The sequence below is a fragment of the Esox lucius genome, chromosome 7 (genome assembly GCF_011004845.1).
Source record: "Esox lucius isolate fEsoLuc1 chromosome 7, fEsoLuc1.pri, whole genome shotgun sequence".
NCBI lineage: Eukaryota > Metazoa > Chordata > Actinopteri > Esociformes > Esocidae > Esox > Esox lucius.
Window position 1 is genome coordinate 11,183,799 of NC_047575.1, and position 14,106 is coordinate 11,197,904.

The following is a 14,106-nucleotide window of genomic DNA, read 5'->3' on the forward strand; positions in this document are numbered from 1 at the left end:
ACAGTGGCCTGACTAAAATGTTAACCAGACTATGACCAGAACTGAATTAAGTCTAGAAGTGTATGAAACCATGCTGTAGCTGGGTAAGGAATGTACTATCATATCATATATTTAATAGGTCCAGTGATGTCAAAAATCTAATTACATATTTCCACGCTTTGAGAAACAACACTCTGAAACTTAGAGAAGTATGATAGTTAGAGTTTAGGGTAAAAACAGCCCTTTTTTACAGATAAAGGGGCAGGGGAGGGTGAGGGGCTCTCTAGGTATTAATCAACAAGAAACCAGGCAAGCTTAGTTCAGCCGGCCCCCAATAGAGTTTTACCATCTCAAAATTTGAACCCGGCTCACCCACATGAAAGGGTGTGTCGTTAACCACTACAGCACAGAGCTGTACTTTTGTCAGGTGTCATTATAGCCTCTTGTCTCTATCCTGAACAAATCCTCTTTTGTCACTGGCCGTTTTAATAGTTAACTGGCCATTCGTGAATGACATTGGTACAGTTAAACTGACTAACGTTTCTTACTAAGTTTACCTCCCCGACAAATAGCGTCTATGTATTGCGTTTGCCACTGGCCGTTTTAAAAGCGTATTAGCCAGTAATAAGCTTTACCGGTATCTACTAACTTACTGGAATAGTCATAAAAATTGCCAAAGGTATTTCATTTCATGGCATAGAAATGTCTTTTTTTCTTTCATGGCAAAACAACATACTTTATTCTTTCATTTGTGAATTACATTTATACAATAACTATCAAATAAATAACTATCAACTAATGTTGTCATCAAGTGAAAAGACGAGAGAATCATGGAATCTACCAGAAATAATTAATACATGTCATTGCTCTCAATAGATTTGAATGTAGGTCTTCCATATGAGAGACGCTGTCGTTAACCACTACGCCACTGCATTACAAGTTTCAGCAGTCGCTAGACTCCATTGAGGATTGTGTTAAATTGGCTTACTAGTATCTACTAAAATCCTAGGAATAATCATAAGAATTGAGCAATTGCTAGCGAGACTGAAGATTAACTATTCCATGCCAGAAACAGTCACAATATAACCATATACAGTTTCAGTTAAGGTTAAATCGTAACTACGTTAAGCCAGCAAATGTGTTTGTCTATCCTGACCCAAAACGCATGCACGGATGCATACTTTCACAAGAAACAGTTGCAATATAACCGTAAACTGTTTTATTTCAGGCTTACCATAATGTAGATACTAATGGTTTTAGCCAGCAAAGAACTCAGGATCTATAGTTCACATGTCCGCTTCTCTAACCACTACGCTATTTAACAAGGGGTGGGTGAGTGGGTGGGTGGGTAGTCAGTCAGTCAGTCAGTCAGTCAGTCAGTCAGTCAGTCAGTCAGTCAGTCAGTGAGTGACATTCACTCCCCTTACGCGGTCCGACAAAAAAGATCACAAACCTTGCCAATATAAAAAAAATCCACTTGACCCTCCCCTTGTTAAAACATCTTAACACTCCAAGTATTTTGACCAGAGTAAATATGAAATAGATGTTTCATCCACTGACAGTCAGCCTGCCCACGCGGGTTGCAAACCAGGAATTCTCTGCCCCGCAACACACAGGACCTACTTTTTTGACATCTGTGTAAGTTATGCAGAGTAGAGTCCTTTACACATCCAACTTTGAAATAAACACGTGTTTCCTGCAGTGGTGCGCCAAGGGGGGCCAGGGGGGCTACGGCTCCTCTGATACAATAGCTGTACCCCCCACTGCCCCAACCCTGTGAGTCGCCAATGCACAATATGCTTCTATCTGATATTTTACATGAGGTACTAGTCATTAAATCAATAATGTATACTTTTCATAATGTTTCATGTGAAAGAAACTAACAAATGCTTATCAGTATGCTTTTCCTTAACTCTCATGCTGACATCGTTTTCAACTAGCCTATATAATACAACAGCGTAATAGAATTCCTGAAATTCAGTTATGGCTTTTGGTTCTGGTGTGCCAACCCAAGATTTTCAATGGTCCCATCTGGCTCCCCCTATGAAGAATGTCTGGGGTGGCCGCTGCTTTTGAACCCGACCAGATATGCATAAAGAAAATTACGTGGAAATCTCTTTGTTCAGGACTAAAAGTAGAAATATAAATAACCACTGTCAATTAACCATGCAAGACAGCAGTGCTACAGAAACAATAAACACATGTTAAATGGGTTTTCTACAATCTAGGTTGTGGGTAAATTAACAGGCCAGATTGTAACCATATGTTTAAATGGATTCTCCCATTTATACATTATTAGTTAAGGTGAAGAAATATAAGGAGATAGCAATTTTACCAAAATACTCTCCCCCAGGTTACTGATTAGCAAATTCTCTCTCACAGAATACTGGTAATAGAAAACCTATTACAAATATCCTGTGGGAGAGTATTTTTGTAAAATGGAAGTCACCCTAAATAATTTAAGGCTGAGGCAGTCTCAAATGGGTCAGCAAATCATCCCATAAAAATGAAGCTCTATGGAAGATGCCTACCTCCTTGTATTTGTTTGCACATTATAGTTAAATAATGACCTTTTTGATGTCACCCAGTTGATCAGATTGTAACAGGGGTTGGGTGGGCTAGATCAGGGAATTGTATGTACAACCCGGTTTCCAAAAAAGTTTTGTGTCAGGTCCTGGCTGGGGTGCCTCTAGGCATCTCTACGCTTGAGTTTTGGTTGTCCCCAATTACAGGCAGCTGTAATTGCCTCTAATTGGGGACCCTGTTTATGTTCAGTACAGTAGTTTCCACACCCAGTGTGGATCATTGTTTGTGCGTTATGCCTCAGTTTGTGGTTTGCCTCTCCTTTTGTTGTTTTTGTTCATGAGAAGAAGTAATAAAATGATGTTTCCTGTTACTCGCTCTGCGCCTCGTGTCCTGCCTGCCTTCCAACCATGACATTGGGACGCTGTGTAAAATGTAAAGAAAAAAGGAATGCAATTATGTGCAAGTCCTTTAAAACCTATATTTAATAGAAAATAGTACACAAACAACATCAAATGTTTAAACTGAGAAATGTTATTGTTTCTTGAAAAATATATGCCCACTTTGATTATTTATTTATTTTAAAGCTGGGACAGGGGCAATCAAAGACTGGAAAAGTTGTGTAATGCAAAAACAACTACCTGGTAGAACATCTCACAACTAATTAGGTTAATTGGCAACATGTCAGGAACACTTCTAAAAACCATTGTCTGTGAACACACTACGTCGCTGCAAAATGCCAAACCACATTCTGCATGTATTACAACAGCATGGCTCTGTAGTGAGAGTATGCATGCTTAACTGGCCTGCCTGAAGTCCAGACCTGTCACCCACTGAAAACATATGAAACGAAAACTATGAACAAGGAGTCGAGGGATTCTAATATTCTTTAACTCTTTGCGCTATTATTTCATAAGGGACCAACTTTTGCTTAGCAGCACAAAAATATCATTATCATACCGAAATATATAAGTGGCCATGATGGATTTCAAACTATTACTGCATGAAAACATACAAATAAAATCTACGGCCAGTTATAACATTTTCAGGCAATTCAGTTTTTTCCATTTTCAATCACTTAACTTTAACCTTTACCACAAATAACAGCACATTTCTTACATAGTACCCCCATTTAAGGTTTCTGGAAATGTCACTTCACAGCTGCCTATCATTAGGCAGGAGCTTTTGTTTGCTTCATTACTTTAGCCACAAGAGCAGTCATTTGCATTTGGAGTTGGTTGCTGGTGTCTTTACAAAAAGGTTTTATCACGTCATGCTGGCCATCATTATGCAGATGTGTGTAAATAAAAATAATTTGATCCAAGACACAACTTAAACAATAGGGTAAAAACCAACAGTTTGGTACATTAAGAACAAAAGAAAGCATTGGTTACCTCAGTGATGGAAAATGAAAAGTTATGGTGGACAGATGAGACAAATACGAACATGTTCCAGAACAGTGTCACTAAGATAGTGTGGAGAAAAAAAAGGATCTAGCATACCTACTCATTTCTGAAATAAGAAAATGGGGTTCTGTTATGGACATGTATGTCTGCCCTTGGAACAGGCCCCTTTCTCTGTATAATTAATTCTGTGTACAGAAACAGCATATCTGCTCAGATCCACAAACCAATGCTTCAAAACACGTTAGACGGCAAGGTTTCCACCCGACCGTGCAGCAAACACCTTAGACGCACAAACGGATAAAACATCCAGTTTTTTCAGGACCAAAAATTTGAATGGCGTTTACTGGCCAAGTCAATCACCTGACCTGAATCCCCCCGGGCATGCATATGACCTGCCACAAGCGCATCATCCAGCAGAACAATGACGCAAGCATACATCAAAATAAAGCAAGAAATTGTGAACTGACAAGGTAAGTGATACACAAATATAGGGAGTTTTTCATAAAATAAGCACAGTGATTTATTAGACATACAGAGACAATTTAAATGTTTTATTACAAACACTGCATGGAGGCTTTGAAACCATGTGTTTGGATAGTGTTAAATCATATGAATGACATTAGTGAAACCTTGCTACTTCTGTGGCAGTCCGGGAGCAGGAAGGTTCTACATGTTGTACTGCAGGTGTGTTAGCCACTGTATAATGTAGGTACAAAATAACATTGGGCAAAAAACTAAATTTTTTCTGTAATCCCGCCTTCAGTCCTCTCATCTCAGCAATCTCTACTCAGGTGGATCATGGGACTAACTAGGTTTAGGGTTTTACGTCTACAAATGAGCAAATCAGTCCATTCATCAAGTATTCGGGTGCACTGAAACAGCATGTGCTGTTAACGCTACAAAATTAAATACTTAATTGAATAAAACATTTATGTAAGACAGGCTAATACAATATAAGAAAACATGCATGCAGATTCATAAAAAAGAAATTGGTCCATGATTTACCTTCTTAATGGATTATGTAAGTATACTATTCAGTGCAAACCACTTCTACGGAGTTATAAAAATTAGGGTGTTACACCAACATATTTGCATCCGGTAAAAAGAAAATGCTGACATTTTCCAAATGCACCATGGTTTATTTGAAAATGGAAAAACCCAATTGCAAATATTGTATGTTGAGAAGTTGTGATCCCTATCCCTCTTGGTCAGGCTGGTATATGTTCAACATCATAAATTAGAATAACAAGACAGATCTAAAACATCATGCTCATCATTATCCATGAAAGCAGCATTTGTCATGGACAATGTTGTGCTTTAAAAAAAAATAAAAAAATTGTTCAAAGCCATCCCTTTTACATTATCTCTGAACAGTAACAACGTTCAATGCAAAGATTGAAGATAGAAATTGGCGTAGTGTGCTTTATATAATGAAAACAATCAGCTATCACAGATTGAACTCAAATTCATCCCATTTCACATAGAGGAAATATAATGTTAACGCCTAAAAAGTGAAAGACTTCCCCAATAACTTAAACATCATACAGCTCCCTTTAATGTAACATATCTAAAAACATAACATGGCAATGCTGGTAAGAGCAAAAGAAACAATTGAAAAGCCATCTTTTTAAAAAAAGCTTGAAAAGAAATACTTTTACTATACAGTAAAAATAGTGCTAGGCAGTGTTATTTTATTGCTAGCATCAGATTTAACACCTTGTAAAAATGTTGATTCCCAACCTAATCCTTGAGAAAAAAAGCAATACATAAATCATCAATGATGACTTCCGCTGAATAAGAAGTTAGGAATTGTCCCTGATTTATTTGGGTAAAATCTGTGTGACACTTTGAATGTGTGAGCAAAATATGCCCAGTTTAGTGTTGTACACAGAAACGCTCTCCTTGGTTTTTTTGACATATAAAGTAATGACACCAGGTAGCCCAGCATTTAGGAACATTGGGCAAGGTACCAAAAAGTCACTAAATCTAATCCGGCAGCCCCATGCACCTCTCCAATTCTGAGGAGCTGGGTTAAAAGCATAAGTAAAATTTAAGTTGAACCTTGTGTGCAATTGACAAATAATGTAATACTTTAAATAGTGACACATGCAAAGGTAAACCATTTACTATGGCACTGCACTAAACCTTTGTCCTTCCATAAAACTGAATGAAACATCTGAACAATCTTAATACTGAACATTATTATTAAAGGCACAATGCACATTTAATCCTAGAATCAGCAGTTGAACCCTTGTCTTATTCAAAGACCAAAGAGAAAAGCTTGCGTTTTAGCTTACGATGGGACACAATAGTTGCACTAATCTTGTGTGGCATTCATATGTAGCATATATATTTTTTTTAATCAACAGAATCTTTAAAAAATCAAGTCCAAAAAGGAATGCAATTGCGAAGGGTTTTAGCTTTAAGTTAAGATGATACAGAGCAGATTCTGGAAAGAATAGAGTGTAACCAAGCCTTGGTTGACATAAAATCTACTGCAGGGACTGCCCTGTTAAATAAATTGATATGCTTAGCGCCCTCCACAGGGTTCAGATGTAAAGTGCATACAGTGTACACATTAAAAAAACACTAAGACATTCGTTTTCAGGACATCAAGACAAAAAGTTGTATCCCATAGGCTTAACCCAATCAAACCTTCAAACTGAGATTTTGAAGACACAGTCAATGTCATCATCTCCAGTAAAGCTAGAGAATACTGGTTTTAGGTGTATACCTGTTAAGTAGTTATATTCCTGCACTTTTCCTGAAATAATCTGACCAGTAGAAAGAGTATTCTTTTTTGGCTTGAATAAAAGAGCCGTCCCATAGATTAATAAAAGAAAGGGAAAAAAAGCTTGTAGTGTGTCTTTGGTTAGCAGCAAAGACAAAGCTTTCCGTAGAGGCTGCATGTGTTTTGGGGGAGGATGAAGATGGATGCTGAAAGCTGATGAAAGCTCTGCTGACAAATGTAGCATCCGCGACAGTCCAGCTTGGGTTCATTAACAGAAACGCTGTCCAGAAGAATATAAAAAAAATTAAAGAAATGTGTTCATGGTAGTACTTTGTGTAGAGACAGATTCTGCTGGTTGAAAGGCATCACAGTCTAGTCTTATGAGCCGCCTGCTAATCGAAGCAGGAGAGAGGAGGCTCATCTGTTTCCTATTCAGGGTCTGCAGGACTTCAGCCAGACTCATCCGTAGGCACACTGGTCTATGATTCGCTCTCTATGGTGACAGTGACCGTCTCTGCTCCTTTGGAAACACAAGGGTGAGAGGTTAGGGTTCAAAGTTCAGTTAGGGCTACTTGATATCACATGGGATCTGTAGGGGATCTTCATACCAGTCTGTTCCAAGATGCTGTCCAGGTGGTCCTCACTGTGGTGGATGCTGTTGCCAAGGGAATGCTTGGGGCTTGTCGGACCATCCACAGCGCTGCTTGATGACAAGGAAGTTGTTAATGGATGCAGTGATTGACTGAGTCGATAATGAAAAGAAACCATGACTAACCTTTTGCCATTGATCTGGAGGCCTACAGCTAGCTGCTCGGGATCCAAGTTCACCAACCGAGTGACAAAACTGTGTCCGTCACCATGGCTGACAGAGAGACAGATCGGGCATTTAAAAACACAGTGAAACTACAAACTCTACACACTCAAAAATAAAAGTATTGGTGTCTACTTAAAAGGGTACAAATGCTTGTTGCTGGGGGGTACCTTTTTGAGAGACAATTGTGTACCCTTTAGTGTTCTTTCTTTTGTTTTAATTCACTTTGTACCATTTCTGTTAGTCAAAAGGTGCTCTTCTGTCCCCATAAAGACCAAAATTATACCTTTGGGGGGAATATTCTTCAAAAGTGTACCTATAAGTAGAGAACTGTCCTTGTTTCGTATCTCCATTTTTGAGTGTGTAGGTTTCTATTTATTAAAGGCAGGATAGACTAAGACTGAGTAACAATTTGAAAGCACCAATCCGGAGGATGTGCCTTGTGTCTTGTTGAGTTTACCTGCTATAGATGGGTAACAGCCAATACTTCTTCTCGTCTCCAAAAACCTCTGCCACATTCCTACTAAAGCCGAGAGAGAAACCATTCTTGTCCGAGCCGTTTCTGAACACAGGAGCCCTGAACGCCTCTGGGAAAGAAAAAGACACCAAATAATGTGACAAAAATGACAATATACCAAAAACAACAAAAGGTGTCAACAATCAATGAAAACAGTGAGTGTTTCTGCAGTGTAGTCAAGGTACCTATTGTGGTCCTATTCTTTCCCACTAGCCAGAGGTGGTAGCTGAAAAGTGACAGGATGCTGATGAAGAACATGGCCGCCACAAAAAACAGAAACAACACGTGAAATTTGGCGTGAGTGTCAGGCAGCTGATTCTAGAGAAGGAAGAGAAAAATAGAGAGACAGAGAGAGAGGACAGCCGTTAGCGGTGTCATACTCTTTGTCAGCACAAGAAAGTAGTAATGTTCACCAGAAAGACAGGATATGACATCAGTTGGCTCTAGATGATCATGGATGGATGACATCCCCATTGCGGAGTAAAAGACACTTAGCCCATATGACTGTTCAGTGAATGGTTCCAAAAGGTACTAAATACAGCACAAAACCCGTGGTTGTTGGTGATTTCGATATGCAAATGAAGACATGCTAAACAAGCAACCCTGTCCAACTCCCGTCAGCCCAGATGACACTGGACATTCATTGTCGCAAGCAAGGCCCCATAACACAGGCCAGGACAGAGGCCTAGTCTTACCACTCAAGGAGGAACAGGCAACAGCTTATGCCGCAGGACAACAGTGTTTGACACGAGAGTCCTTAAACAGAGACTTGTTCTTACAAGAGACAGAAAGAAGCCTTGTGAATGGCCCTTTATGAACGGGGATTCTCTAGCCTTCCTGACATTGACTCGCCGTTAGCGGCAACAGGCTATAACAATCAGATGGTGACAGAATGTCGCTTTTTACCTGAGGACAATCCCCAACAGACCTCCTTCGGCAAAGCTTTAGGCAAAGTGTTAGAGACAGACAGGAGGTTAGGGGAGAGTGTGGATCCGTGGTACAGAGGTTATACAAAGGAGGGCAGGGAGAAAAACGACAGCCCCCAGCTCAACACCCCACACAAGGACATAACCTGATGTAACCATGCAGCAAAACACAAACTGGATTCACAAACTACACATTAATATAACATTCAGAAAAATATAATAATGAATAAACCAATTTCAGCAAAATTGCAGACTGTCAGTTAGTGGTGCTGTGTGAGTGTAGAGGACTTGGGTATCACTTAACGACTAAGCTCTGGATGGGGAAGGCTGCATTACTTATTAGTACTTACTGTCCAGAATTTGATGAAATACTGCAGGACTGTAGCAGCGATGAATACACAATATAACATTGAGTAGGCCAGAAATAGGACAAAGAACTTGTAGTTTGAAAATCCAACACAGTTATTAACCCTGGATGAGAAATTGAGAGGGAGAGACACACAGGAGAGAGAGAGAGAGATGTTAATCGGTTAACATGGCTCTTGCTCTATCCACTATTTATCTCTTATCTGACAGAATGAAGCCATGACACAATATCTTTTGATGAGAGCCCACTAATCCTTTTCACATTACTGTGTCAGACTAGAAAGTGACTTAATCAAACAGGATCAGATTAATAAGCAGCCAGAACAAATTTGCTGAGCCAGGAGAATGGACCGGATGAATCTCAGTCTCTACTGATCCAATCACTAACAAGTTAGTATTAACAATGGAGTGCAAAAGGGCGCAGGCATTTTTTGGAGGTATGGTCATGTCTTTATACTATCCGAATACAAAACACACTGTGAGCATACTATTTATTTAACACAAGACAGATGTTACATAGTTGAATGAATCCTAACATTGATAAACTTGTTTATCTGTAAGGCAAAATAGCGTAATGTGGAAGACTTGTGACCCATTGCCATGAGAAGGGCACCGGTGGAGTAAAGCAATACTGCAAACATGATCAGCATCTGTCTCTTATTTTCCCTTGGCGTTCATCCTCAATGCTACTCAATGCTGTACTCAGCTAAAAAATATAATGTTTTTTATATGCCCCAATCCTTCGGGAATGTGTTTGCATGTTTACTTGATTGTTTTCGTCATATCCTTATTTTCCACTTGTTTTGGCAATGTAAGCAATTGTTTCCCATTCAAATACATATCTTTAATAGAAAGAATACCATGGACAGTGATGATCCATCTTCAGTACACACCTGAGACAGAGAAAGAGAGAAAGAGAGAGAAACAAGGAGGGAGAGTTTCAAACTTTGCAGCTGAAGCGTCTAAAACCACTTCAGTCCCACATGGAATTGCATCTAAAGAACACAGCAGTGGAGCAAACTCACATTTCACAGGTGGAGCAGTGGTGGCAGCGGTCCGGTTTGATCACCTGACAGTGGTCACAGTAACGGATGGCTGTGGGGAACACATCCACACACCAGCTCAGTCAGCAGCATCGAATCCCAGTCCTCCAACTACACCCCATCTGTACTGTGCTACGTCCCACAGCCCCTCAGCGGGACCTGACAGTCGTCCTCCAACTACACCCCATTTGTACTGTGCTACGTCCCACAGCGGGACCTGACAGTTGTCCTCCAACTACACCCCATCTGTGCTACGTCCCACAGCAGAACCTGACAGTCCAGTACCTGTCGGCCATGTTCTGTCTACGTTCTTGAATGGGGGCGGGCCGGCAGCTGGCCGGGTTCTCACCTCCTGTCCCGGTGCGGGTGTAGACCGGCAATCCTATGGCCACCTTCTTCAGAATCTCCTGCTGAACGTCCGGGCGCTCCTCCTTCTCGTACTGCTCCTTCTCCGCTTTGGGTAGACCGAACTGACGGGGAGGGGTGCGTAATAACAGAAGAGAATTACTACTTGAAAGGGGAAACCACACTCACGGGAGTGTTGTACGGAGTAATTACAGAGGCCTCATAGGAACTGCCCTGCCTACTCTCCTGGCCATGTGGCGTTGGGGCGTATGAACATCAATGGAAGTTAAGTCAGTACCACTACCCGACACACGCGCGCGCGCACACACGCACGCGCACGCGCGCACACACGCGCACACACGCGCACACACGCGCACACGCGCACACGCGCACACACGCGCACACGCGCACACACGCGCACACACACACAATACCTCTTTAGAGGGGCTGGCGGGCCTGCTGCAGATAGTCTTCCAGTAGGACCAGATAAACATGATGAAGAACAGGTGAAAGACCAGCAGGTATGATACTGTTGGAGAGAAGGAGACCAATCATACCTAAAACACAACTGCGGCACACATATGACTCAAACCCACGTCACAGGCCTCATCCCGTGTCCAAATCACAACACAAACCATGTGGCAACAGTCATCAACGTCCTCCTGTAAACACATGAGCTGGTCTGGTTACAAAACCGCCTCAATGTTTCTTAACGGGACTTACTTTTTTCTGCATTATTCGGGATTGTAACTGAAAAAGACAACAGAAGAGGATTTCAGTGTGGGTGCCTGATTGACGGAGTACAGTACTACAGTAACACGCGCACATACAATACCACACCCCCCGCCCCCAGCAGAAGCTGCCTGGCACCACCAGTGGGGGACCCACCCTTCAAAGAAGGCTTAGCGTGCCCTGCTTAAAGGACGGCCCTGACAATGGCCACTCGCTGACTAACTGACATCCATTATGCATGTTACCCTCCCATTAACAGGCTTAAACAGATTTATCACAGAACCAGTACGGTTAGTTCATTGTTTAGCTGTACAGGCATAATAGCATTTGGTGCAAAGACTGCCCGACCACAAGTGAACCAAAATAAGGAAATTATATAGGTCAAGGTCAGAAAATAATCAATTACAGACTGAGAAGTTACAATTGTTCTGTTCTGCGTCATCCCTGAGCATCAGATCACAGAGAATTCAGACGTCTGAGGCCAAACCTTGTGGCTAACCAGTCTTGAACTGGGTGCTGAATGCCACACGCTGTACCCAAAGTAGTAAATACCTCACTGTTCAGTTGAAAGGTGTACCCCTTACATATTAACCAACGTCTGTTCTGATGCATACATCATTCTGAAATATATAATTCAACATTCTATATAATCCTAGATTTTTTTGGGGTGTACCAAGAATTTATATCTTGCTTAACCCAGACAAAGCGCTTTTCTGAACTGGCCCCCACAAACCAGCTTCTCCCTGATGCTAGGAAAGTATAGAGTCACTCGCCATCTTCTGAAAAAATGTTGAATCCTACCTCTTCAAAACGTAACTTAAATAAGGCATTTTTCTTACAGTTTTTAAAACCTCTAAATCATCTTAAATAAGTAAATTACACTGGCCTGTTGACTGTCTAATAATTCCCGTTATTTAACATTAGAAACAAATATATTTCCCAGAATGCATTAGGTCGACATTCACAATAGACTGTAGAAACCTTACATTCCATAAAAATAACAAAATGCAATTTCACACCTTTGAGGTTTAATAAAATACACGATGGTTTTCCCAAAAACATTTAAGGAATGATTATCTCTCCTTTGAAGATCTAAAGAATATTGTTTAAATAAATTGTATCTACTTCAATTCCAATTTAATTGACATTCTGCTTCATGTAGTGCGTGGCCAATTTGAAATAGAATTTCCTGAGCCGAATTCACATTCTCAACTTACATCCTGCTCTTTAATTCAGACAGATCTTGGAACTCAGGTAAGACAACTTGATGTTTCAAACCAGTCATTAGTCGAAAGTTTTCAGTAGTGAATCAACTACTGGGCAGCAGGAGAGATTTAAAAAGGGTTTCCTCTATAACAATCTGGGTTGAGAATGTTTCCTGTGTCTGTCCATTTCCTTATAGCAACTCAATGACCACCACAGGCTACTCGTAACGAAGTAGCAAGTGTTTCAATTATGTATGGATTTTACAATTATCATTTGGAATTAGTTGACGATCAGCTACCTATATACATTAACGTCATGACTCTTATTCCTTTAGTGTCTCCTGAGTTGTACACATGCTCCAGCTGAGCAAGTAAGCAGTCGGTCAACTTTGTTTAAATAATGAAACAAACATTATTATACTTCATAAACGATAATTGTGTACTTACAGATACAGAGCTCCACAACATATGCATAATAAGACCAGCCAACGACAAGATTGATGAAAATAACAGGTATCCAAGCTAAACTCCGCTGACAGCACCTTAGTACGTGATACGGCGCCATCTTTAATCCGCCTGCGGAAAATAGTGGTGTGACGTCAAAGCTACTGCTTTTTTACTGAACAAAGAGAGCCTCTTCTCCATCAGATGAAGTCACCCCACATCTGTAAGCTGTTGGTAGGACAATCTTATTAATTTAATATTTAGTATATCTTATCAATTTTTAATTTAGTATGCGTGGGTTACTCGTTAATTAAGTTCAGTGTTGTACGCTACACATTTGTTCCAGAGCAGTTTATAGACAAAATGCTCTAGACTAGGGTCCCTAACACTAAACCTGGGTTTGAAAAATATGAACAAAACCATTTGGCAGTTTCAGAAGGAAGACCATTTCCATTTTTTACAAACATTTCTGTTTCATTCAACCTTTTTTGAAAGATCAACTCTCCTTGTAAATCACAAGGATCACAATGTTGTCATGTAAAAAAACTGCCATTGCATATAGTAAACTCAAATCATCGTATTTCTAACCCTCCCAGCACACAGTTGTCAAGGTGTAAACACTAACAAGCACAATTAGTCAACAAGCAATCAATTGGCTGAGAGTTTAACTAACGCATCAATATCTGGACTATAAGAATTGAAAATAATGAACTTATTTTAATGTGTCTGACTACACTGTTTGTGGTACTCTGCATCTGAATGCATTAGCACAAGGAAGACCGTACAAGAAAAATAAATTGAGACATCATGTTCTAAAATGTACCTGTACATCATTTTATTAAATTTAGTTGATGGTGTCTAAATGCATGATTTCTGAGGCCCGAAAACTATATATTGTGAACATGTGTTTGAAAACAACTGTATAAATATAACACAAATCCAGCCAAAAATAATAAAATAATCTCTGGTCCAGATCACAGACAAGATGCTGATGAAGAATAAATGTGTATTTTGTGACTATAACCCTAAACTTTTGTAAAAACACTTTCTCTTTCTTGTCGTCTGGGGCTAAATCTCA

At 40.2% G+C, this 14,106-nt stretch overlaps 1 protein-coding gene across 2 annotated transcripts; it reads right to left on the reverse strand.

Annotated features, from left to right (window-relative positions):
* Positions 1-4,444: 4,444 nt before the first annotated feature.
* zdhhc20a (zinc finger DHHC-type palmitoyltransferase 20a) lies at positions 4,445-13,167 on the reverse strand. 2 transcript variants are annotated; one of them, XM_020048656.2, is made up of 13 exons: positions 13,032-13,167; positions 11,371-11,397; positions 11,082-11,176; positions 10,652-10,772; positions 10,285-10,354; positions 10,120-10,152; positions 9,244-9,364; positions 8,874-8,909; positions 8,153-8,285; positions 7,911-8,037; positions 7,415-7,501; positions 7,248-7,339; positions 4,445-7,159 (listed from the first exon to the last, which is right to left on the reverse strand). In XM_020048656.2, exons 1-13 carry the CDS (start codon positions 13,147-13,149, stop codon positions 7,119-7,121), a joined length of 1,101 nt encoding a protein of 366 aa, XP_019904215.1. In that variant the 5' UTR covers positions 13,150-13,167; the 3' UTR covers positions 4,445-7,118. The 2 variants fall into 2 exon arrangements, with proteins under 2 accessions (XP_019904215.1, XP_010898203.1); XM_010899901.3 differs by lacking the exon at positions 8,874-8,909.
* Between the last annotated feature and the right edge of the window lie 939 nt (positions 13,168-14,106).

What these genes read in the sequence shown, in the direction of transcription:
- zdhhc20a (XM_020048656.2), bottom strand. Translation starts at nt 13,149, where the DNA reads ATGGCGCCGTATCACGTACTAAGGTGCTGTCAGCGGAGTTTAGCTTGG. An exon ending in CACCCGCACCGGGACAGGAG is followed by an intron (nt 10,355 to 10,651) that starts GTGAGAACCCGG and finishes TGTTCCCCACAG; the next exon opens with CCATCCGTTACTGTGACCAC. An exon ending in CTGTTACCCATCTATAGCAG is followed by an intron (nt 7,502 to 7,910) that starts GTAAACTCAACA and finishes TCTCTCTGTCAG; the next exon opens with CCATGGTGACGGACACAGTT.